We start from the raw sequence: 25,526 nt of genomic DNA, 5'->3' as shown, positions 1-25,526 counted from the left end.
TTGATTCACAAGCTTTATTTACATTTGTCTACAGCATCATTTCTTAATGAAACAAACGAGTACAGTTTAGTGAAACTAAAGAAAATCATAATCATCAGAATTCTCTGTAATCTACCATTTGCTAAATTCATAAATTTGCATTTGCTAAGTACAGCAAAAGAGAAGTATACAAAACACAAGAAGGAACCAATGGTAACACAGCTTCTAGGAGATCATCTGATCTTCACAATTTAGAAGGTAAGACTTTCAAGAAGTCAGAGGCACAATTACAAGAGACTAAGTGTTCTTGTGCAACCTACAACTACATTTAGCAAAGTGTGTGTATATACACATATGTACGTATGTGTGTGTATGTATGAATGAATGAATGTATGAATGTATGTATGTATGTAAGAAATTGTGAAGTTCAATTCTTTGCAAAAAAGATTATCAAAATATTTCTACCTAAAACATTTTGCTTTCATTTTTAGATCAGTCCAAGAGAAAATTAAAACTAGTTTATTTTTAAATCAAGAATGTAATTTTGCTCTGGTTGCCTCCGTTTGTTAATTATTTTATTATTTCTGCTCAGTTACTTTTAAGTTCCCTCATTGAACTAACCAAACTTTTCCTTTATCTTTTCTTAATGACACAAAGGCACCAAACTCAACTGCTCATCTTCTTCCATATACTTACCTTGAATTGCCACTCGAAGGAACTGTTAAGAAAAACCCCCCTTCCCCCCTTTTTGAAACCAGAAGGCAGACTCAACAGAGTTCCAGAGACCAGATTTTGATACAAAAATCAAACAAATTCCTGAAAGCATTTTAAGCCATAAGCAATTTCAAGTGAATGGGGACAATGACAATTTGCTGTTACATCGTGTAGGAACATTCACTTCTACTTCAGAAGGAAATTTCATGCAGTGCAGTGAAATAGTCAGAGGCTGTGACTAGTCCCACCTGAGTGTGGACATCACAATGACTGGCTAACCTCACAACACACATTCTTTTCACACAAGAGAAGTTCTATTCCCAGCTGGTTTCTCATTTTCCTCTTCCTTAAAGAGTCTCAGATTTTTAGCCCAGTTTACCCAGTCACGGATGGGCTTTCAGGAACATGTCACATCCAAGCTCTTTTAAAAAACAAAATACCACGAGCTTACATTCACCACTATAAATCAATACTCGAAACGTTAATACAGCCAAAAGGCCGTGTCAGTGGTTTCCTTAAATAGCTGTGCCAGATATGAACACACAAGAGATAAACTCCTATTGAACTGAGTGCTTTAGCCCCCCCCCAGACTAATTCAGGGAGAAACAAGCCACCTCCTCTGCTAACTTAGAAAGAGCCTGAACACTGTCTTGGGATGCAATGTTGAGGAAAAGTGAACAGGGAAAAACAAAGCCACAGCCAGCACCGTCTGCCCACGCTTCTCACAGACTTGTACAATATACTGTTGCTGAGTATAATCCTAAACTGAGTGTCACTTTGACAAGGGCGACTATATGAAGACCCATTTATCTCTCAACTGTCGGGAGAGCCTGCTTCCACCTACTTCCCCACAGTCACTGGCGGTATGCCCAAAGCTCAGGAGCCTCACGTACTTTCGTTGACTCAAACCCTAAAGTTGGCAGATTCTTTACTATCAGGAAATATTTGGAAATGAAGAACATGGTCATACTAATACTAGAAAACGAAGCTCTCTGGTGAATCAGAGAAAACAGAGTTTTAAATAATAGAACAATAAACACATAACAATTACTGGGGGGATTATGGCTTAAAATGCTAATGGACTTTTAATTTCCAGAATGAACATAGCTGTAGTTTTCCAGAAAGCAACGACAGACATGCACCTCTACTAGCAGATTTAGCACTTCTGACCAAGTAAGACACCAAACTTCTTAAAAATATGCTTCATGCACTGTACTGGAATTTTTTTAGGTGTAAATTTTAATACATTATTTCTTTTTAGAGCTTGAACGGGAACCCGAATGGGATGATCCAGACGATGACCTGCGGCGCCTGGAAGATAAAAACGGAGAAAGCGTGCAGAGCGCTGAGTGGCGATGACCCACAGCAAGCAAACCAAACACCTTGAAGGTAAAGGGGCTGACTCTACACTGGGACTGGGCTGAGGAGGTGGATTCGGGACTTCACTCTGTGCTATTAGCGGTACAATCTGAATAAAAGTGAAAAATAAAACTATTCCATTTCAATATAGCCAGCTCTCAATTATTAGAACAAGGAAAGAAGAAAGCCCACTCTGGCAATCAAACAGGGTAATGGCTGTAGACAGTGTTGGACTTTCAAGAAAACCCCTCCTCTTCAGGATGCCCTCGGGACCCCTGCCCACTCACTCATTTAATTTCTAGGGTAATGTGAGCTACAGACTAGCTATGGTTCCGACTTTGCAAGGCTTGGCCTTGTCTTCTCCGACACATCCTTATTCCCTGAATCATGCTCTGGAGTGTAAGATTAGAAGAGAAAAGCCAGGCTGCTGAGAAGGCCAAGGCTCCTAGGATTCGTGTGGCCAAGCTGCCCAGCACTACATGGGGCCTTAGCTCCTTGTGATCTTCTACCTTCACTCAAATCTGACCTGATGGACAGACTACAGAATGGCTCAGGAAGCTGATGAGACAGGAAACAAGGCGGCCTAAAGCCGAGGGTCAGAATGAGAAGGAGAAGGCAGGAGATCAGAAACAAATAAAACCTTCTGCCAGGAACAGCAAAGAGAGAAAACAGAGTGGGAGCCCGGGGCCTGAGAGGACCCCCAGAGAGCAGTGTGAGTGTGAGCTGCCTCTGATCCGCTGGGGCACAGCAGGTCTACATGGAGGGACGAAAGGGGACTGAAAGGGAAACCGCCCAGCCTCACTGCCAAGGAGGCAGATGGGAGGGGGGCCACCCAGCCCAGCACCCAGACGGCTGAGGAGCAACAGGCACGACTGCCACCATCCTCCAACAGGAATAAAACAGACAGTGACTAGGAAAAAGGAGGCCAAAAGACAAGGGGAGGGAGCTGAGGCGAGAAGCACCAGTTCTCTTGGGGGAATCTCCTCTGAGCTACATTCTCACCCATCTCTAGGGTGGCCAGGGGCTTGTGGGGCAGAGCCTCAGGCTCCCGACAGGCAAGATACTGAACTAAAGCAGTTTACTCTTGGGCCAATACTCCCAAGAGTTAAAGTAGCCTCTGCCTTTCCCTTGCTTATTGAAAGATGGGCTGAGGAACAGTGATAAAAAATAAACAAGAATAAAAGAGAAGTGGAATGGAAACAAAATCCATCCTGGAATAACTGGGAGTTGGCTATGGTACTAATACCTTAACATTTAAAAATGTCCATCAATGGGCAATTTGACATAGCTATAGCCTTCCTACATGACCAAATTGGGTTTAAAACAAAATAGCATTATTTTAAAGTTGGACAAGAAAGTGACTCAAATTCAACCCTTTCCCAAGCCTTTAGTAAAGGTATACCACACTCAAATACACCCATTCTTATTTCTACAGAAACCCAAACCTTTCGGGTGACCGTGATCTGGTGCGTCTTTTTTTGCGATCACCGGGTGAAGAGGATCTAGAACGACTTCGTTTTCTGCCTCTCTCAGGAGATGATGAGGAACTTGAATAAGCTCTTTTTCGTGGGGAGGAAGACCCCCTGTGGGACCTGGAGCTGGATCTTTATTGATTGAGAAATAAATTAAACATGGAATTAAATGACAGAGTCAAGAACCTGACTATTTAGCTATCAGACCCAAGGGGGCTCCTACGTCTACGGTCTCCTAAGGCAAACATACTTACTGCTCCCTCAACAGAAGACTCTGGTTCAGTCACGAAAAGAAGCTAACATTGAATGCCAAGGTTTTAAAACTGGCATCTTTTGCTGGCTATAAATATGATGCATTCTCGGTATTTTATATCTGCATCAGGCTAAATTTTCCTTTAAGTCATACAAAAAAAGGAAGCAAAGGGGGAATGGAAAGCACAATGCACACTACGATGACACATGTAATTGTGCATTTTAAAATGAACCTTTCCCATTTAAGAAAAGCAAAACCATCAAAATACCTTAAAAACAACTTCCTGAGGATAAGAAAATTATTAAATCCATTTGAAATTAGGCAACTTAACACAAGTTGCAATTGAGAAAGCAGGGATGGCAGTGGGAGAGAAGAGGGGAGGGAAGGAGAAAGAAACAGCAAATGTGTCAAATCATTATATACTTAAATGAAAATATAACCAATAATTTGCTAAAACTGCCTTAAAACATTTACAAATCTCATTCAGGAAACACTATTCATGAAATATGACGTGTTGACATTCACATGTTTTACTCAGGGAACAAAGTACATATTTTTGAGTGTAATGACTATTTTCATTCTCACTTACATAATTATGGCTGAAGCATTTAGCTCAAACATCCCAAAAAATTCACCTTTGGGCTGAGATTAAGAATAAAAAGCCCAAAAGGAGAATTCTTTGGAAAGTTGTGAGCAAGCAAAAATGTGAGGGTAAGGATGGAGGCTGGGGGAGCTGCAGCGCCCGCTGGCTAAGCGGCATTTAGGGGGGGCCCTTCCAAACCCAGGCCGGCCCTGGAAAACAGAGAACACGATGGCTTTCTGAAACCCAGGGGCAACAGCACCCAGGACTGGGATTCACATTCTTCTTACTGACTCAACACCTCAGGGAACGCTAGGAAAGACTCACGCCTTGTTTGGCTTCTGAGTTTGAACATTTATTTTGCCAAAAAAGAAAAAAAAAACACTCATTTTGTTACGCTTCGGTTGAGGCATTTTGGATTCTTAAAACTGTCTTCTATTTCTTGCTAGGGGCCTCTGTAAGGCAGGTCTCAATAAATTATCTTAGCAAATTTTTAAAAAAAACTGCAGCTCTAGACTTCAGTATTTGTGCACAAATACAATGTTTCACTTTGTTCTCCCTCAGCTCCCCAACATCTTCACAGTAAAGGCTACTTAATGCATACTCAACTAGCACCAAGGTGCCTCCTAGAAGAGCTGCCCACCTCACCACAGCCTGAGCAGATACTAGATGGGCAGCTGCTACCTACTGCTCTGACATCCTAACTATTTTATAGGAAATGTCCTGGACACTGGAATATTCCGGTGGCATTCTAGGTGGAGTCAAAAAAGAAGGCAGATGGAAAAAGGACCATAAAAATGGCTCAAAAGGCAGGTATTTAGATTTCACTGGAATTACACTAGAGAACTATTCTTGGTCCAGATGGTATTTGGGCTAAGCGATAGTGGACAGTCCCTTTCTTTCTTGCTCTGGCCAGGAGGCATGAAATCACTCCTCTTACAAGAGATGTCAGCACACCCGGGGCACTGTGGGGTTGAGGGCTGAATGGGAGCTCCAATCTGATGGTGGTGTCCCTCCTCATCGTATCCTACCGACATAAATCACCATTTAAATTTAATCATGGGAATGTCTTGGCACACTGCTGGCAATGGAAACATTTCAGGGTGAGAAATTAAGCCGAGGCAAGAGCATTAGTTGTCTAATGCTAACATAAAATTGACAAGTAAAAGCAAAACAAAGTTGTCAAAGCAGCAGCAGCAGCCACGCCCTCGGGTGCCTTTTGATTCCTTCTCTGCAGGGCAGAGCCAATGCTACCTCATTCACCTGGATTTCGACCCACGAGATCTCGAGAGTTCTCTGGAACTGGACCGAGACCTTGACCGGGAGCTGGAGGAGCTTCCTGAACGGGACCTGGAACAACACGGAAGGGTTTTTTCCAGTATCACATAAGCGAGCCTTGGGCTACGAACACCGAAGGAAAGATACGCAGACATCTGACTTTCATGCAGCAAGACAAGGATCTGGGATACACATTTTCAAAACAAGTATTAACAGGGACCTTTTCCTTGTACGTCTTTGGCAGAGCTTACAAGGCCTTGTGAACCATCACCAATGTCCAAGCTATTTTCAAACTTTATACAAATAAAGTTGTCACTTACTAAAATGAACCAAAAATATCAATTTTACTCAAAATTCCTCAACACTCTAAGAGCACAGAGAGAAACGAATGTTTTTGTAGGTTCATGGTTAAAACTTCACGTTCACCTTGTGGAAGCGGGACCTGAAATGTAGGGATTCCCACTGTCTTCCCACTTTTCTTTAGGACTCAGTTGAGGCTACTTCTAGGTTGGCTCATTTCTATTCCTAGTTAGCAAGAAGCTGTTTAACAGGCTGGTCTATCTGCCATCCTTTGCTTCAATCTGGACTACTTTACTGAAACACTGAACAGAGAGAAAGCTAATCAAGCATGTCTTGTGGCGTGGGAGGGAATGGACTCATATCCAGTTAAGCCAGTGTTCACCTCAGGTGCCTTTAACAGTGGATATGAGAAAAGGGGAAGGAATGCTTATTAACCCACTATCTCAAAGGAAGTTTGCTAATTAGTGCCAGAGTCGGACCCGAAGAAATGATTGTGGTGACCTTAAAAACAAAACTGAACAAACCTTTTTTCTTCAAGAAGCTTTTCAGTTTTTATGAATGTTTGAAAGAGAACACGTAATCACATTCTACTCCTTCGTCTATGACACTCCAACTGATTACCCACCATCACTCCATAAATCACACCAAGTTACTTGAAAGAAAGAAGTCATGTAAATTCAGGGCACTGATGCTTTTCTACCTGAGATTTTTCTTCAATCATAGAATTTAATTACTTCAGGGCATGACTGTGGATAAATCCACAATAGCAAAGTGAAACCCACCCAGTCTTGCAATGATCTCACTGTACCTAGGTATCACAAAATAGGTACTCAGGTACCTATCACAAAATTTGTACTCAGGTACAAAGATTTCAACAGAAAGGACAAACTACAAGAAACTAGAGAAAAAGAAGGAAACAGACTTCTGGTTTCTACCAACCCACTTTTCTGCAGGCGAACTTAACTTCATGTTTAATTAGTATTTGGATGCAACATGTTTTCACTGTGTACAACTTGTAACCCAAGTACGCCCAAAAAATAGTTCCATCCCAAGTACTGGAGAGTCAAATAATGGCAGGAATTTAAAGGAACAACAATGAAAGAAATTCTAACTGCTCTAGGGTTACAGTTAAAAAGTAAAAGAATTTAACTCAGTTCTGATCCACCTGCCTTCAGAGCACAGTAAAAGCATGGATGTCTGCCGTCCTTAAGGGAGTCTGTAGTGAATCATTAACAGCTTCAGAAAAGTTCACAGAGGCCTCTCCAGAGACACAGAAAGAGACACTAACGACAGGAGACATTCATCCCTCCACGTCTTAGCAGCTTAAATCTGATCTTTTCATTCATGATCATTTTCCAGAATGTTAAGAAACATCAGCACAAAACTTAGAAGAGAGCTCTTCAATGGTCAATGCCTTCATTCAAGAGTCTCATCTGAATGTTTCCATCCCACCTATTCTAACCCCTGGAAAGAGGTTAGAAAAAGAAGGGAATAAGCATCTACCTAGTGCCCACTATGGGCCAGGCACCATTTAAATGCTGGGCACACGCAGAAAGGAAAAATGACAACATCAGCAAGAGTAACATTGACTTCCACACCATGTGCCAGACACTGTTGTAAGTACTTTACAGACAACTCCTCTGGGAAGTGCTCTGATTATCCTCATTTTACAGATGGGGAAACTGAGGCAGACAGCGTTTCAGGGACTCGCCTAGGAACACATGGCTAGTGTCCGAGGCCAGATTCAAACCTGAGTCTTCTTGACTGACTCTAGATGCAGAACTTGACCCATGGTGCCACTCTGGAGCCTAAAACAATCACTCTTCCCAGTGAAGTTGTTTCAGTAAAGGAAGTACACGGCTAAAATAAGATAATACCTTAAAGGAAAGCCTCATTTGAAACCTTCATTTTGGAGAAGGGTCATATTTCTATATATTAACCACATTAACAGATTAAAAAGCTAAGTTCGAGAAATGCATTATCTAAAGGAAATTACTGGTTATCAAAGATGAACTCTTTTAAAATAAAGTTGAAACCTTAATTCAATCAAGAAAAACCCAAACGTGTAAATAAAGAAGTTAGATACTGACATTTTGCCTGGTGTTACCCTTGGCCTGTACCCGTTTACCTGGACCTAGACCTTGAGCTCGAGTGGGAGGAGGAGCGGGAGGAGGAGCGGGAGGAGCGGGACTGGGAGCGGCTCCTCCTTCGGGGCCTCTTCCTGTTGCCGTCTTCCTCTTCACTGGCATCAAGATTATATTTTGACAGATCGGCATCATCTTCGTCCTCATCCTAATGAAAATGTATCCATCAGAACCCAGCAGACTCAGGAACCGAAGCATTAACGGAATGAAAACTCTGTCCTGCATCTGCACAAATCGATTATCTATCTCAGCAGGCTGGCTCAGGGAAAAGATCCAAAAGTAAGCTCCCCCCCAGCTGAAGAATTCCACATGGAATTGATAATTTCGGGAAAAAAGAGAAATTCCCCAGGAAGATGCAAGGGAGGGTACAAAGCTCAATTTCAGGGCCCGATCCTTCCAAGAGAACTAGAGACAAAGTCTCCCTGGTCCCCAGGGTCAGGCCCCAGGTGGCAGAAGGACAACCTCCCTCTCACAGCTTAGCAGGGGCCAGAATTGAGGGATGCTGAACCCCTCAGAGAATCACCCCCAGTCTGGTCACAGGTAAACACAACAGACTTTTCTTGTTATTGAGAATTCATTCCCTTCTATCTGACCACTGTAAACAAGACAAAAGCTTCTGAGGAGCGCTCCACAATCTTGACAGTCATCAAATGACATCCATAATAAATGCATTCACATAGTGTATGGGATCTCCTTTTTATTCATAAACAACCTTGTTATCCCAATTTGTTTGCTTGTTTTTGTTGCTGTTCAGTTGTGCTGGACTCTTTGTGACCCAATCTGGCAGAGATGCTGAAGTAGTTTGCCATTTTCTTCTCCAGCTCATTTACCAGATGAGGAACTGAGGCAAAGAGGGTTAAATGACTTGTCCAGGGCCACACAGCTAGTAAGTATCTAAGCCTGGATTTGAACTCAGGTTTTCCTGACTCCAGGCCCAATGCTCTACTCACTGCACCACCAAGCTGTTTTTTTTTTTCCCCATTTTACAGATGAGGAAACTGAGGCAGGCAATGACTTGTTTAGGGTCACAAAGCTAGTCAGTATTTGAATCTGGAACTAAACTCATGTCTCTACCCACTGAATCTCAAGTCTGATGCACAGATAAGGTTTTCTATTCCAGGAAGAACAAGGACCTTCGATTACAACTCTCTCCACTACTATATCTCAATATGTCAGAAGACTGCCCCTCCCCCCCTCCCCCCCCCCTCTCACACCCCCACTTTTCACACCCTTTTTCTCATTTTATGGAATAAGTTATATCCTCTCAGAATCCCATTCCACCCATGTTGGCCTGGACCCTGGTGGAAATGGGGAGGCATGAAATATCAGCCTTGGCCCCTCCCCCCAGAGCTATATCCCATGTAAGTCATGGTTCCACATAATATTTTCAAATGCAACGGTCAGCAAGGAGGTAGCCTGGGGCTCAGGAGTTCTCTGCAAGGAGACAGGCATGGGGCGAAGCAAAGCCAACTTTTGTAGGCCAATGCCAGGCCCAGCTGGTGGTAGGGAGCAAGGCTGTTATTTCATGCCTCCCCATTTCCACCAGGGTCCAGGCCAACATGGGTGGAATGGGATTCTGAGAGGATATAACTTATTCCATAAAATGTGAAAAAGGGGAATGTGAGTGTGTGTGTGACAGGGGAGAGGGAGGAAGGAGGGGGCAAGGGAGAAGAAGACGAGAGAGAGAGAGAGAGAGACAGAGAGAGAGAGAGAGAGAGAGAGAGAGAGAGAGAGAGAGAGAGAGAGAGAGAGAGAGAGAGAGAGAGAGAGAGAGAGAGAGAGAGAGAGAGAGAGAGAGAGACAGAGAGAGAGACAGAGACAGAGAGGTTTATTGAGAAGTTTTACAGACAGGAGGAAATCCAGGCACCCACGGAGAAATCCTGGTGAAGAGTACTGAGCGGACCAAAAACAACAATGAAAAAAAGAATAGAGGCACTTTTGTTATAATCAGGATACAAACAGAAAGACCTGAGTTCGGGAAAATTCACCAGCTTGGTTGGCCTCAAGGTATTCTAGTCTGGAAGAGGGCCAGGGGCTTCAGTGTCTGCTACAGCTCCTTCAGTCCTAACTTGCTTTGATAACTCCATCCATCCAAAAAGTGTGAGAATCAACAAGAGGGAATTCTATTTTGGAGCTGATTCTCATAATAGAAGAACCAGATACTGGGGTAATATAATGATAACCTTAGGGGGTCGGGGGAGAGAGGAAGAGAAACCCATGCCTCCTGTTTGTGATGGAGAAGAAAAGGCATTCTGGGCACCATGTAACCTAGATTTGGGGAGGTAAGATTCCAAAGGGACTTGAAGAAGGAATGTTAGGATACCACGGAATTGGTCAAGGAGGGATAAGAAACTCTCAAGAAACAAGAAACAATTCTGAGAAGGATCAAAAGGACTGTTACCTGCAAAGATCCATGTGAACACCCTGATCAGCCTGTAGCTAGGCTGGTAACAGGAGAAGGGCAGCCTGGGCCTGTGCCAATAGTGCTGAGGGGGCGGGGATAATAAAACGGTGCTCGTGTGGGATGCTCAGTAAGTAGGCAGGGTATTTAATGAGAATTCACACAGCCCTCCCTCAGACCAGAAGATGGATCTGTGGCTGGGAAAATAAAGAACCAAAAAGGCTCACAGGGAGTTAATACCCAAGACAAGTAAAGGTAACAGCAGCTCCCTGTGGTGGAGAACTGAGTCCGCTGGTCCCACTGAACACCATCCTCTATCAAAATCACAATCGCTGACACTTACAAAGCTGCTACTACACTGAGCACTTGGCAGCTATCATCTCAACTGATCCTGACCACAACTCTGGGAGAGAGGAGCTTTTATTATCCCATCTCACAGATGCCAAGGTCACATAGCCAGCGCAGGTGCCCGCACGCCAGGTCCAACACACTATGGCCTGCCCACTGGCTGCCTCCCTTTTGCAATCAGAGGATGTGACTGCTGAACCACTACCAGGGATACTTAATAGACCCCAGAGAATGGAAGAAGTACCATACAACTGGAGAAAGACAAATGATGTCTCAACCTTTTAACAAAGGGAAAAGAACAGAAACTTGCAAACTATGGGTTAGCAAGTTTGACTTGTACACCTAAGTAAATTTTGAGCGGACCATGAAAGAGACAATGGACGGTCTAGTGGTGGCACCGTGGTGGAACAGCTTCATGTCACCCTCCAGGTCACTAAACCTGATCCAGAGAGTGCTCACGCACACTTCTCTTTTGGAGCGACCAAGAGAGGGAATGTAACAAGATTGGTCCAAGGGGTCACAACACCTGCATTCAAAATGTAATCCTGAACAGTGCAATGACCGCTCAGCTAGGCTGGGAGGTGGGGGTGCCTAGGAATCTGCACGTGCCCCTCCCCCTTAAACAGTAGTAGCTCAGCTGAAAGCCCTAGTGACCACCTTCTCAAACCAGCAGACCTCCCAAGCTGGGAGGAGCCAGCCCTCACAGGTGAGTCAGGTTGCAGAAGGAGTATCTGCTAGTCAGGGACTAAGCTGCCCTAGAGCACTAAGGTAAGGACTCAAAAATGGACAGTGTTCAAGAGTTAAAGGTCTTTAACATTATAGCTCAAAAAAGCCCAAACCAAAAACCAAACCTGAATCCCACAAATACAAGGCAGACAAATGCCAGCTAAGCAGTGATAGGCAGTCCTTTGAGATGCCTGAATGGAGCTGGCAGCGGGGATATGGCAGCCAGAAGACCTGTGGGCATCAAAGAGGCCAAGCTTCCAGGAATCACAGACTCTGCCTTGGCCAGGTGAGATCTGGAGTCTTATTTTCCCTTCTGGTACCATCTTTCATCAACAATGATCACCTATCCAGGGGGAAAACCAAGCTGGCAGCAAAAAGGCTCCAGGCTCACGCCAAATTGGCCATTGCCTTGTGAAAGATTAAGAGACATGATGTCTGTTTTTTACTTTCTGAAGGGCTCTCAGGTGGAGGAGGGATCAGACTTATTCCCTCCTAAACAGATAGCAGAATCAGAAGCAACAGGTGAGAAGGGCAAAGTTAGGATTTAGACCAGGAAACACTTCATCACAATTAGAGTGAGTCTAGAGAAGACTAGGGACGAGAACCTACCACTGGTGTGAAAAGGGGCAAGCCCCCGACCTTCATCCCTCAAAGAAGTGGAAGACAAAGAACCAAACTTAAATCTGACATAACATCAAACTGATGGACAACGACCTGCTGCCAGGCCAAAGGTAGATGAGCTGGCTGCCATGGCTTCCCCTGCTAAGGCTAAAAGCCTATGACTCTGTGAACACTATTTAGCTAAAAAGAGAACAGGCGGCCTCCAGGTCACACCGAGCTCTCCCCATCCCAATCTAAGCCTTCAGGGAGAATGAATGACTTCATAACCACCTGCCAGAAGGATCAGGGACTACACACCTCAGATAAGAAGCTGTGAAAAATTATACTTGAAGTCTCTTTCAATGCTGGAAACTTCAATGCTGGAAAATGATTTTTAAGTTTAAAATCCAGCTTTGCCACTCAGTTATTCTTGTAACCACGCATAAATCACTTTAAAATATACCAGCATGAGCGCCTCAGCTCCAAGAGGGGCTGTGGACAGTGTTGTATAAAAATGAGACACGGGACATGATGCTGACAAGAGAACATGTTACCTCATCCAACTTATATTTGGAGAGATCTTCGTCCTCATCCTCTTCTTCTCCCTCTGATTCTTTATCTTCAACTTCCTTTAAGATTGAAGCAGGTCCAACTGCTTTCCCTCTATACTTTTTCTTTTTTCGACCAAACTAAAAAGAGGAAAATAGAATTCCATAAGAGAATGTCTCCCCAGTCAACTAGAAACATGTCATTCTTGAGTTTTTGATAACAATTACATACAGTATTATTTACTCCTGCCCCCCATACTGAAAACATTCTCGTTGTTACTCAGGGTTAAGTGACTTGTCCACAAGTGTCTGAGACCAGATCTGAACCCAGGTTTTCCTAACTCCAGGCCGAGCCAAAAAACATATTCTAGTCATTTTAATATGAAAGCACTCAAGCTGGGCAGGAAACAGAAATGGCAATTCTGTCAGACACAAACGTCCAGTGGCCTTTCCTGGCTCCCAGACAGATGCCTGAAGCTCTACTTAATTTCTATAAAGCACGTTCCATTTCTGTGCTTCATATCAGATTTACCTCGTCATATTCTCCATCCGATTCTTCTCGTTCAATATATTCCACATTTTCTCTTTCATTAAAACCTCCACCATAGCCTATAAAAAAAAAGGTTACCCAAGCTTTTATCATGTTTATATCTAGAAAGATTATCTACTTTATCAAATAGTCTGAATTTTCCCCTCTGGTTCTAGGAATCAGAGTCATAAGAAAGGCCCCAACAAAAACCAACAGAACCCCCTCCCCCCACAAAGTAACACCCTATGCCCAGTAGCATCTTCCTCTTCGAAGGAAGATCCGAACAGCAGCAAAAAGGCTGGGCAAGAGCTCAGTGCAGGAAGGTCATTTTCCAAAAATACTGCATTATTCTTAAGTCTGTTGAAATATTATTCATGGGAGGCGAGATGGCGGAGTAGAAGCAGGTCTTCCCCGAGGCTCCGGCTTCCACCTTCCCCAATTCATTTAAAAGGGGACTCTGAACAAACTTTGGAGCTACAGAACCCACAAAATGACACAGAGAAGCTAACCTCCCGCGAGGACAGCCCAGCAGGCCAGCAGTAAGTGGCCAGCAAAACCCCACGTTGAGGTTTTGGCCCCAGGGAGGGCCTGAACAGCTCTAGGGACTTCAGATCACCAGCAGCTGTGGCGGTCCAGAATTATCAACACATAGATGCTAAGGACAAAGTGAGACGTCAGTGCACAGTGGACTTTGGGACCCAGTAGTTGGGAGTTGTCGGTCTGTTCCCCCGGGGCGTGAAGCTACTGAGGGCTGCTGCACGGCCCCTACTCGTGACAGCTTCAGCTCCTGGCCTGCAGACTGTAGGGGGACCAAGCACCAGCCTGAGGGGTAATCGCTCTTGCTTTAACCTGCTTGGATCTGGATTGTGGTCTAGGGTGGAGGTCCTGGGGTGTGCGACCAGCTTGCCAGAGCTTGTGGAGGCTTCAGAGAGGGTGTCCAATTAATACCTCCGGCAGCTGAGAAAACCCCAGCATTTGGTATGAAGCTCCCCTGTCTGATAGCAGAGTCCTACTGTGGCAAAAAAGCCCAAAAGTCAAGTAATTGAGTGGCAACATGACCAGGTAAAGGAAACAAAGCAAACAGAAGAACCCAACATTAGACTCCTATTTTGGGAACAAAAAGGATCAAAGAAATCAAAGCATGGAGGAAGACAGTGAAGTCAGAACTCCTGCACCAAAAGCTTCAAAGGAAAATACGAGCTGGTTACAGGCCATAGAAGACCTTAAGAAGCAGATTAAGAGAAGTGGAGGAAAAAATGGGAAGAGAAATGAGAACTATGTAAGAAAATTACGAAATGAGAGTCAATAGCCTGCCTGAGGAAAATAACACCTTAAAAAATAGACTAAGTCAAATGGCAAGAGGCTCAAAAAGCCAATGAGGAGAAGAATGCCTTAAAAAGCCAAATCTGCCAGATGGAAAAAGGATCTCAAAAGCTCACTGAGGAGAATCATTCCTTCAGAATTAGAATGGAGCAAATGGAAGCTAATGACTTTATGAGAAATCAAGATGCTGTTAAACAGATCCAAACAAATGAAGGAATAGAAAGAAATGTGAAATTCTCATTGGAAAAACCACTGACCTGGAAAATAGATCCAGGAGAGATAATTTAAAAATAATTGGACTCTCAGTGAGTAAGAGCACTGGCCCCAGTGTTGGGATGACCTGGGGATCGAATCTGGGCTCAGATACTTAGCACCATACCCAGAAATAACTGGCCATGTAACCTTGAGCAACTTACTTAATCCCAATTGCTTTAAAAAAAAATTATTGGACTACCTGAAAGCCACGATCAAAGAAAGAACCTAGAAATTATCCTCCAAGAATCCTCAAGGAAAATTGCCCTGATGTTCTAGAATCAGAAGGCAAAATAGAGGTTGAAGGAATCCACCAATCACCTCCTGAAAAAGATCCCAAAAAGAAAACTCCTAGGAATATTATAGCCAGGTTCCAAAATTCCCAGATCAAGGAGAGAATATTACAAGCATCCAGGAAGAAACAATTTGAATATTGTGGAAACACAATCAGGATAACACAGGATCTGGCAGCTTCTACACTGAGGGATCAAAAGGCTTGGAATGTGATATTCCGGAGGTCAAAGGAGCTGGGATTAAAACCAAGAATCACCTACCCAGCAAAACTGAGTTTTCAGGGTAAAATATGGTCATTCAGTGGAATAGAGGACTTTTAAGCATTCTTGCTGAAAAAAACAAAAAACAAAAAAACAAGGTTGAATAGAAAATTTGACATTCAGATACAAGAAGCAAGAGAAGCATGAGAAGGTAAACAGGGAAAAGAAATCATAAGGAACTTATCAAAGTTGAACTATTAACATTCCTACATGGAAAAACAATCACTGTAACTGATGAAACTTTTCTTAGTATGAAAATAGTTGAAGGGAATAGAAATATATCTATATGTCTATATATGAGGGTATATGGGCATATGAATACATATGTGAATGTGTGTATATATGTTCACAGGTATACATAGAGGGCACAGGACCAATTTAACAGGAAGGGATGATATTTAAAAGGTGAAATTAAGAGGTGAAAGAGGAATATAATGAGAGGAGATGGGGAGAGACAGAATGGGGTAAACTATCTCATATAGAAGAGGCAAGGGAAAATGGTTACAATGGAGGAGAAGAATAGGAAGGCAAAAGGGAATGGGTCAACCTTATTCTCATTGAATTTGGCTTGGGGAGGAAATGAAGTACACACTAAATAGGGTATCTCACCCTGCAGGAGAGTAGGGGGAAGGGGATGAGAGGGGGGATGATGGAAGAGAGGGCAGGCTGGGGGGGAGGCAAGTTGGAAGCACCCACTTTTGAAAAGGGACAGGATCAAAGTAGAGAATAAAACAAGTGGGAGAATAAAACAAAAGTCAGTCTTTTACAATATATCTACTATGTTACTGTTTTCCATTAGCTACACATGTACAACCTATACTGAACTGCTTATTTTCCCAGTAAGGGTGGGTGACAAGGGAGGAAGGGAATGAATCTGGAATTCAAAGTTTTAAAATCAAATGTTAAAAAAAAAATAATATATATATACACATACACACTATTATTAATACTATTTTACATGTAATTGGGAAATAAGATATACAGGCACTGGGGAACAGAGATCCACCATGCCCTACTGCAAAAGTTGAAAGGGGTATGGGAGAAAATATGGAAGAGAGCAGACTGGAGGAGGGGATATCCTGTGGGACTGCTATTCTGGGGTGATGGGTAGGGGAAAAACGAGGAGAAAATTTGTAACTCAAAATCTTGCATAAATGATTAAGTTAAGTCAGAAGTTACTAAAGCATTTGAAAAATGAAAAAAAAAATATATTATTCACCAATGAATCAGTAAATAATGAAGCATATCCCCCTCCCCGCCTTGGAGATGGCTTTCCATCAATCAATTTAAGTACTTACAAAGTAACTACTCTATGCCAGGCACTGCACTTGGTAATGAAGACATAAATAATCCCTCCCCCAATGGAGACCACATTCTAAAAGAATAAGAGAAAAGAGAAACACAAATCCTTACAGATGGATCATGGAAGTCATGTCCAATGGGGCTGGGAAAGCAGGCTGATCAGGCTTCAATTATGTTTGATTCTAAGTGCCATAGAAAGGGCCAGGATCAGGTGTGCATTTAAGAAAACTCACTTGGGCAGCCATGAGGAGGGAAGCAAGGAGGCAGAGAATCGAGGAGGACGACCAAGGGGGAGGCCTTCCTAAAGCTCAGGTTAACCCTATCACAGCAAGTCTCACAAATCCAACAGTTTTGGCATACCAGAATTTTGCTGTAAAGGGACTGGGTAGGATCTAGCCTGGGGCTTAACAGACATCAGTTATGAGAGTCTGCTGAGGGCAACTCCCCTAACTCTATCTTAGAAATGAAAAGTCTGGCATCTAGGAAGATTCAAGGCTTTGCCCGAGGCCACAGAGGGCAGGGGATCTGGATCTCCATTGCTCTAATGGCGGACTACCACACACAACTTTTTAATAATCAAGACAACTTATTCCCTCTAGAAAATATTCAAAATCATTGCAACTAGAAACTTTTTAAGGGAACTGACTTGCCTATAGTCCCACTGAACTCTGGTCTTCCTGACTACGGGCCCAGCCCTCTATCCACTGGGCCACTGAGATGCCTCTGATATAACAATAGGAAAACTGATAAGGTCGAGAAGGGACAGCAAAATGAAAAACAGAAACAAAAAAGGCTAAGATTCCAATTCTAGGGTTGGAAGACTTTTGGGAGCAAATCCAACTGCCTAACCTTACTGACAAAGAAACTGCCTCCAAGACCAAACTGCCCAGTTCAGGTCTGACTGGATTTCTCTTTCTACTAAACACTCAGTCATTCCTGAAGTGGGAAAAAAATGTAAAACTAAAGTGTTCTTAGTGAATATCTTTTTAATATAGTGCTGTTGTTTTGTTTTGTTGGTATTGAGGTGATAGTGTTGGATCTGTGACTTAACTGGCACAACAAGTTCTAAGTGAGGAAAGTCGCTTTACCAGGCAGGGCCCATTTGTCCCCTTTCTTCAACTCGTGGACACCAAAGCTGCCTAGAGCCCTGACAGGGCACAGTATTCCCCAGGTCAGCTTTCTATCTACCACACCAAGCTGGCTCTCAGTGCAGTTTTTAGTATATATCTATACATACTTTCTCTTTGCAGATCTAACTTTAAGAACGTGGTTTATATTCAGGTCAACAGGATACCCCTAAAATTACAGGTCTATATTCTACGCAACATTTAGTACATAGATTGATGACAACTTCATCTTTACTAATACATGTTTTCCCCCTTAGAGTTCACAAAATGTAACATCCAAGTAATGAATACATAGTGATTGCTTTCAGAAAGACTATCGATACACATGTGTAGGTCTTATTTGGTTCAGCAGTTTGTATACATAATAACTATAAATATATAATAACTTTGTATATATAATAACTAGGAACAGGCTTTTTTCCACTGTCGCGGGAACAATAAATTTATTGCATGTGCGACTTATTGGTCCAATAACATTTAATAATGGCCAACTCCACTGGAGTAAAGTGCCAGAGGATCCTAAAATTCACAGATGAGCCACAGGAGAAAAGGCAGTACCTGGAGAAGTGGCTCTCAGTTCTAAAGAACACCAAGCAGAAGAGGAACAGAAGAAGGCCCCCTGCAAGCAGCGCAGAGGCTTCTTTCACACTCAGTCTAGTAAGTGTGGTAGGATACCTGTGGCTTAATTAAGAAAGGTGCTGCTGGCCTGCAGGAAGGAGAGCAAGCCTCTGTCCACTCCATGGAGTCAGGCCTCTTCTAAGGGGCTGTGTTCAAACACACAGTAAGTTTGGAGAATGCCAGAGAACATACAGCAAGACTGGAAAGTGAATGGTACAAGTGAATACCCATTAAGACAGACACCAGGACAAATTCACAACCACACTATTTTCCCACAGAAGGCACATCAATAAAAGCTCAATCTTGTGCAACCAAATCACCACCACCAAAGAATGTGGGTGCCTACAGTTAATGGGGGGCAGGAGCTCTTCACAGGAGTGAGTGTGACACTCCCCTCTCCCCGTCTTCTCTACGGTATTGAAAACACTTCAAAAAGCATCCACTCAAACACTCTGCGGGCTGCGCACAACCAACCAATACACACAAGCACTTACTCCATATTTATCTGTAGATGATACAAAAGAAAAACAACGTGCCACACGACAGCTATCCTCAAGTGCTGACCATCAAGATGTTACTTCTGTGACATATATGGAAATAAAATAAGACAGAACGTAAACTGCTGAACCAGACGAGACTGAATGAAATGGATCTGTCAGTTAAGGTAAAGGTCAGCATGGTCTGAAGTCACTTCTGAGAAGCAGATCAGAGGGTATCCTTGAAAGGCAGGCAGGCTATGAAGCGGCCTGCTGGAGGAAGGGAGGCAGGAGAATACTCTAAACCCAAACAGCCAAGTCATGGGGACAAGGGAGATGCGGAATGAGTGCTGAGATAGGCAGGTCCAAATCATGGGAGGCCCAGGAGTCAACAGGGGCCAGGGAAGGCTTCCAAGCACACAGGAACATGCTAAAAAAGCAAAGGGAGTAATAAATCCAAGCCATCGAGGCAAGAGAACTCCCTCATCTTCCTACCCTTTCACCAAGCTTGTTGCCCCCCTCCTTTCCAAAAACTTGGCTTTCAGAAGTAACTTTGTATTCCAGAAGTGCTCTGACCAGGACACACTATCCAAAGACCACTGACAGGTTCCACCAGTCTTGCCCTACGTCCTCTGCTGACCTCTGGACTCCCATCTGTCCTCAACGCCTCTCCCTGCCCCCAACTTTTCTGAACTCTCTCCCTCCTCATCCCATTCTCACCTCACTGAAGTCTCACCTTCTCTCCCAGTCCTCTTGAATCATGACACCTTCCATCCGAGACCACGGACTTATGTTCTGGGTACCCTGTTGTCTGCATGCTATCTCCCCATTAGACTGTTTCTTGAGAACAGACTTTTGTCTTTCATCATACCCCTGAAGGTAGGTGCCTAATAAAAGCTCGTCTGGCATTCTGGTTGCCATTAGCTATTCTTTCCAGTTTTGTGCCGTGTGCAGACCTGACAGCACTGCTGTTCAGGCCTTTGTTCACATGACACCTGGGTCCCAGACCCAGACTTCCCATCATATCAGATCGCGAAGGATCATTCATGAGGCTGGGCAGTCCACCCAAGGGCCTCACCCAAGCAGCCTTCCTCCTCAGACTTCATGAACGGCGTTTTCTAGTTCTGTGTATCACATTGCAATTGGATTGTAATGGGCAGGGACTTGAACGAAGCACTTTATAAGAGATCCGTATGAAATATTCTTTCCTTCACCACTTAAAGCTCTGCACTGGCTTCATTAGCTGTGAAATGAACATAACGCCTTCACCACGGACTTTGCTGAGAGTAACAAATTAAATCACGCACATCCAAAGAGCATTGTGAACCAGCCGAGCAACATACGGTAGATGTCTGCTGGTATTTGTACAGCAAGATTAAGGTTGGGCAGCTGATATATTCAATTAAATACTTAAACAATACAGCATGGCCGCCAAGCCAGAGGATACTATGGGTGAATTAAACTGACCCAGGTTACATCAGGCATTTTCAAAGCTCTGTTTTTTTTTTTTTTCCCCAGAGCACAGTGTACTTGGGAACGGGGCCTGAGAGTAAACTAGGACTGTTTTCTGCATGTGAATTCATTGCATGTGACTACTAACTGACAAAAACTAGAGGAAAGAAGGAAACAGTGGACTGTTTTTGTCCACAAGAGGAAGAGCATCCCTGAATGTCATCATCCTTTAAGAACCACCAGCTTTCTTCAAACACGGCGCTGCTAACTTACCTGTCCTTTCCTCCAGCTTGGCATACTTGGGAGTGTTGCACATGTTACACTCAGATCTCCTGGCCCAATTCACATTACTGCAGCTGTGGGAGGCAGGGAAGAGCTCATCAGTAGAGTGCAGCAGTTCATGAGAAAAGACAGAGAAAATGGAGACAACTAAAGAAAAAATGAAAAGTGGAGCTAATGTTCAGCACCATAAAGAATGAGTTATTGAGACCACAGCCCTATGAGAGACTTGCGTCTGAGTTTTGAACAAGATATGTAAACTTTTTAACTACTAAAAGATGCAAAAGTAATCTCTAAAGTAGACAGAGTGGGGTTTTGTGGAAGCAAAGGGAAAAAGCCAACAAGTTCCAGGCTGTGGGTAGATAGAAGGATCACTGAGGGATGTGTCAATTCTAAGATTCTCTGACAGATTATGAACCCCAAACCCCAAGTTTCAAGTTTTGTGTGACAGTGACCATACTAAATGCTCCAGCACCTAGTGTATGCTTCAAGACAGTGTGAAGATGGAAAATCGCACTTTCTTAGTATATAAAACATCAGAAACTTATGCTGGCATCTTTTAATTCAAAACATTTATACTCAAGTTCATAGTAGAATCAAGAATAGAATCTGGGAAATCAATAAGGAATCAAAAACCAATTTCAATACCATACACAGAGGCCAAACATGACCAAGCGAAACAAATTTCAGGAGGGGAAAAATCACAGGACGTGGACCTGAAATACCATCAGAGACCGTCTAGTTCAACAGCTTGTCACAAGTGGGAAAAATGCGGTGCAGAACACTAGCCCAAGGTGCCAAAGGCTGCCCGGGTTACGGCTGCCAAGCTGAGAGCACTTTCACCTGGTCATGTTTCCGCATGAGGGCAGAACTTCTAAAAGGTCAAATTAACCCTCTTAAGATTCCTCCACATAAACAGGAAAATGGACAAATGACACCAAACCTTTGTATAATAAAAGCACAAGTTCTCTTAAGTATTTAAGTGTGTCTAATCACAACATCTTAAGAGCTGGGAAGTGGCCCTGAAGACCATCTATCCCAGCCTTCATTGGATAATGAAGGAACAGCAGAATGGAAGCAGAGTGCCTGAAGATCAAAATGGCAGTTAGACCAAGTCTAGTTCTCTTGACCTGCAATCAGCCCAGTGATATTCTGCCTACTACACAAGGCTGGGACATGCTTTTATTCAAGTTTATCTTGTTATGGCGACTGTGTATGCTTACAGGTAAAAATGTCCTATTAATAGCTGGTATGGGGCAAAGAAAAGAGAATTCAAAAGCCTTTTACACAACAGGGAATATTAGTGACCAAGAAAATGACAAGAAGACAAAACCTTTTGGATGAAAAGGCTACTCTGGCCAATGAGACATTTAAGGAAATTATGCTGAATTTTTCCCAGAGCATGACATCTAACCCTTTTTAACAGAAAAGAGAGAAGGCCTTAAAACTCTTAAAAAAAGTTAGAGGCCTTCTTAAAGAAGGACTTAAAAAAAATCTAATTCCAGGAATATCTGAAAAAAATTGACAACATCAGTTGATAAGTTGTAATTCTATACACAAATACAGCTGTGAAGTCAAAACAAAAGAGTAATCCCTAAAGACCTACGTTTTACATTGCCAGTCATTAGCACTAAACAGGCCCCGGCTCTTCTCAGCTAGGGTCTTTCCGATTTCAGTCCCACCAGCTTTCATCATCTTGGCTTCGGTTGTTTTTTCTGCAAATAGAAAAATCAAGATATGAAATGTGGAGAACTAGACAAAATTGTCTATCTGGTCATGAGGCGATGCTACTTGTATATTTACCTCGCCCACACCGGTTACAGCTGGTTCTTCTCGCAAAGTTTACATTTCCACATCTAAAACAAAGTAAAACACACTTTTGAGGAATCCAGCACACATTAAACAGCTTTCTTTTATATATAATACTACTCTAAGAATCTTCCCAATTATCTTGTGATAAAAAATACTGTTTTTTTTGGTTTCGTTTTTCAGTTGTGTCCAACTCTTCTTGACCCCATTTGGGTATTTTTTGACAAAGATACTGGAATGGCTTGCCATTTCCTTCTCCAGATGAGTAAAGTGAGACAAACAGGGTGAGGTGAATTGCCTAAGGTCATACAGTCTGAGGTTAAATCTGCATTTGGGGAGATGAGTCTTCCTGACTTTAGGCCTGGCACTCTAACCACTGTGCCACCTAGCTGCCTACTAGATTTCAAAATGTCCTATAAAGCAATAATTACAATTATCTGGTCTTGGAAAAAGAAAAGAAAAATAGATTAATGGATGAGAACATATGATCCAAAGTCCATAAGTTAACAAGCATTTATCAAGTATTTACTATGAGCCAGGCCTGCCCTGTACTAAGTGCTGAGGATACAGAAAGGCACTGTGGAGTCTGGACCCCATAAAGCATGCTGTACACCACAGTAAGCTAACTGAATAAAAGAATCCGGATTTTCCCATATGCACATGAAACACCTTGATGGAGAGCTTGCAAGGCAGAATTCTGCTTTCTTGAATCAGAGCTTACCAAGCATTTATATGCCAGGAACTGCGTTAGATGTTGGGGATACTGACACAAAGAATAAAACAATCCTTACTCTCAAGCAATTTACCTTCTGATGAAGGAAATGGATACATATAAAATACACACAAGGTATAAATATAAAGTGAACACAAATATAAACAGTGATTAGACACAACTTAATGAGATGAAAATATTCCAGTATATATAAAGCACACTGAAAACTTGGACCCCTGGATTACTATCTGACAGACTCTTGATGTAATAAAGTCTGGGGCATCCACAAGGGTCTGGTATCCCTCCCTTTTTCAGCTCCCTCAAGAAGCTGTCACTGAATGCCAGCAAGACTGAGCCCCTTCCTACCCAGATGCTTTGTTTTGTCCCTTGTTTTCCACAGCAGACCGTGACAGGGAAGGTTCAAGTGGGGCAGCTAAAGTGCCTCTGAAAACCAAAAAAGCTTAACCGAAATCTTGCCCTATACCTCTCCACTGTCTTCCCTCTATTTTCACACTCAAATGCCCCCAGGATGCTGGGGCTCAGTTGACTTCCTCACTGAGCCTTTGGCAGCCTTGCTTTCCTTCTGCTGCTTCTCCACACTGAATGCAGACCCAGGGTTCCGGCCTGGCCGTGTGACCCTGAGTGAGTCACCTCCCCCTGCTTCCATCATCCTCCATAAGATTTTGCAAACTCACTTCTATTCAAAGCTGGGGTCGCCCTTGGCAGTCTCCTCTCCTTCCTCAGGAGACCAAATGTTTGCTGGAGAAGAAAGTTTTACAAGTTCTTCTGATGTCTCACTAAAGAGATTCACTTAAATCCTAGGGAAGGTGATGATCTGTGTGTCTTTTCTTTGTCCACTACCCATTTTTCTGTCAATAGCTGAAGTTGGACCACTTGGAATTACCACAGTTGTATGCTAACATTATTTCATTTTTGTTCTTCTAATTTGGTATTGATTTTGGTACCTGCTCTAAAGTTAGTATCTAACTACATATGGAAAGCCAGTTTGGAAATGGAAACCAACAGCTTCTTGTCAGTTAAAATATAATTTTATTTTGGGTATATGATTTGGAATTCATCTAATACGGTTTAATGGCTTTCTTTCTGTCATATTTATGAAATACCAGAGTGACTTTTGTATCAGCTATAAGTCTTTGCCTTTTTTTCATTTTCGTCTTTTAACATCATTTCACAGTTGATTTTTTTTTTTTTTTGGTGTGCTCTAGGTCACTGAATAGTAAAGTCTACATTCACTTAATTTAGAGAACTTCTATCACATCTTCTGCAGAATTTCCCCATCTCCTCGATCTGTGGAACAGCTGATTTTCATACAAATGCTTCTCAGAAGTACTTCAAGACTCAGATATCATATCTCCTGGGAAATGATCTTTGCTGTGATAAAATCAAGTACAACAGCAAATCTACTCGCCTCTTCAAGAACTCGGGGGACTCCTTTTGTCTCCTGATTTCATTCACAAGGATGATGTAAGGGAAGGACTGATACATTTCAGTTCTAGTACTACATCCAATTACTCATCCTAGGACAAGTAACTCACGTTTTGAATATCAGCAGCTAAGAAAATGTTCCTAGGCAGTCTCCAAACTGAATCCCAAGGCACTCTTAGACCTCTAGACCATGACGGCCATTTATTCCAGAAACAGAAGGGGCTCACAGATCCCGGGTTTCCATGGTGGAAGAACTAATGACCAAGTGCTGGGTCGGCTAGCTTCACTGAACTGGTGCTTGGGACCAAAAAGGAGAAATAATTCTCCTGCCGTACCAAGCCAGGTCTGAAATGGGAAGACGGAACGCAGCTCTGGTCCACGTCTCAAACGGGTCTGGAAAAGGGCACTAGGCTGCTTGCAAGAGCAGTCACAGGACTCCTAAGAGGTCACCCACTCCAGCAGACTGCCCTATTTCACAGACGATGGACCCGAGGCCCCCAAAGGCTACAGGGCAGCCTGGGAACTTGAACAGCAGCCGCGGCACCTCAGACCCCAGCGGAAGGAATAAGCCTCAGAAGACAAATCCGTGGGCTCTGCCGACGCTGACCTTCCCACCGAGCCCCGAGCGCTAGCAGAGCCGGAAGGCCGTTTTGAGCAGCACAGAGCCCGATTAGCTAACACTTGGGGGGGGTTTCAGCTCCCTGGGCTGAACGCCCCTTCCCCCCCAAAGCGTCCCACAGCGGGCGGCCCTCAGGGGGGCGCAGCCTGAGCACGCAGGGGCTGGGCCCCGGAGATCCGCTCGGACGCACGAGTGAGGCGCGGATCCATGGCGCGCCCTCGGGCCGCGGCCCAAAGCCGGACAAGCCGGGGGGGAGGGCCCCGCTTACCACCCGCGGCCGCCAGGGACCAGGCTGGGGAGGACGATGGTCGCCCCGAGGCGGGGGG

General features: G+C 43.5%; 1 protein-coding gene across 2 annotated transcripts in view; it reads right to left on the bottom strand.

Moving 5' to 3' along the window:
* Positions 1–25,526, bottom strand: part of LOC138165237 (zinc finger Ran-binding domain-containing protein 2) — a 25,947-nt gene continuing 421 nt past the window's right edge. The window contains exons 2-10 of one of the 2 annotated variants that reach the window (XM_069093356.1): positions 22,418–22,470; positions 22,221–22,329; positions 20,609–20,691; positions 13,235–13,311; positions 12,709–12,843; positions 8,064–8,304; positions 5,621–5,707; positions 3,498–3,656; positions 1–2,004 (exon numbers count right to left, since the gene is read on the bottom strand). In XM_069093356.1, coding sequence (XP_068949457.1) covers positions 1,850–2,004; positions 3,498–3,656; positions 5,621–5,707; positions 8,064–8,304; positions 12,709–12,843; positions 13,235–13,311; positions 20,609–20,691; positions 22,221–22,329; positions 22,418–22,470 — 1,099 coding nt within the window. In that variant the 3' untranslated portion in view covers positions 1–1,849. The remainder of the gene's footprint in view (positions 2,005–3,497; positions 3,657–5,620; positions 5,708–8,063; positions 8,305–12,708; positions 12,844–13,234; positions 13,312–20,608; positions 20,692–22,220; positions 22,330–22,417; positions 22,471–25,526) is intronic. The other variant, XM_069093357.1, reaches the window with a different exon arrangement.

Source organism: Petaurus breviceps, unplaced genomic scaffold, assembly GCF_028583685.1.
Source record: "Petaurus breviceps papuanus isolate PSGF00001 unplaced genomic scaffold, PetGlider_PUasm1.0 208, whole genome shotgun sequence".
Classification (NCBI taxonomy): Eukaryota; Metazoa; Chordata; class Mammalia; order Diprotodontia; family Petauridae; genus Petaurus; species Petaurus breviceps.
The sequence above is the reverse complement of the archived record's forward strand: the minus strand, read 5'-3'. Positions and strand labels throughout refer to the sequence as shown.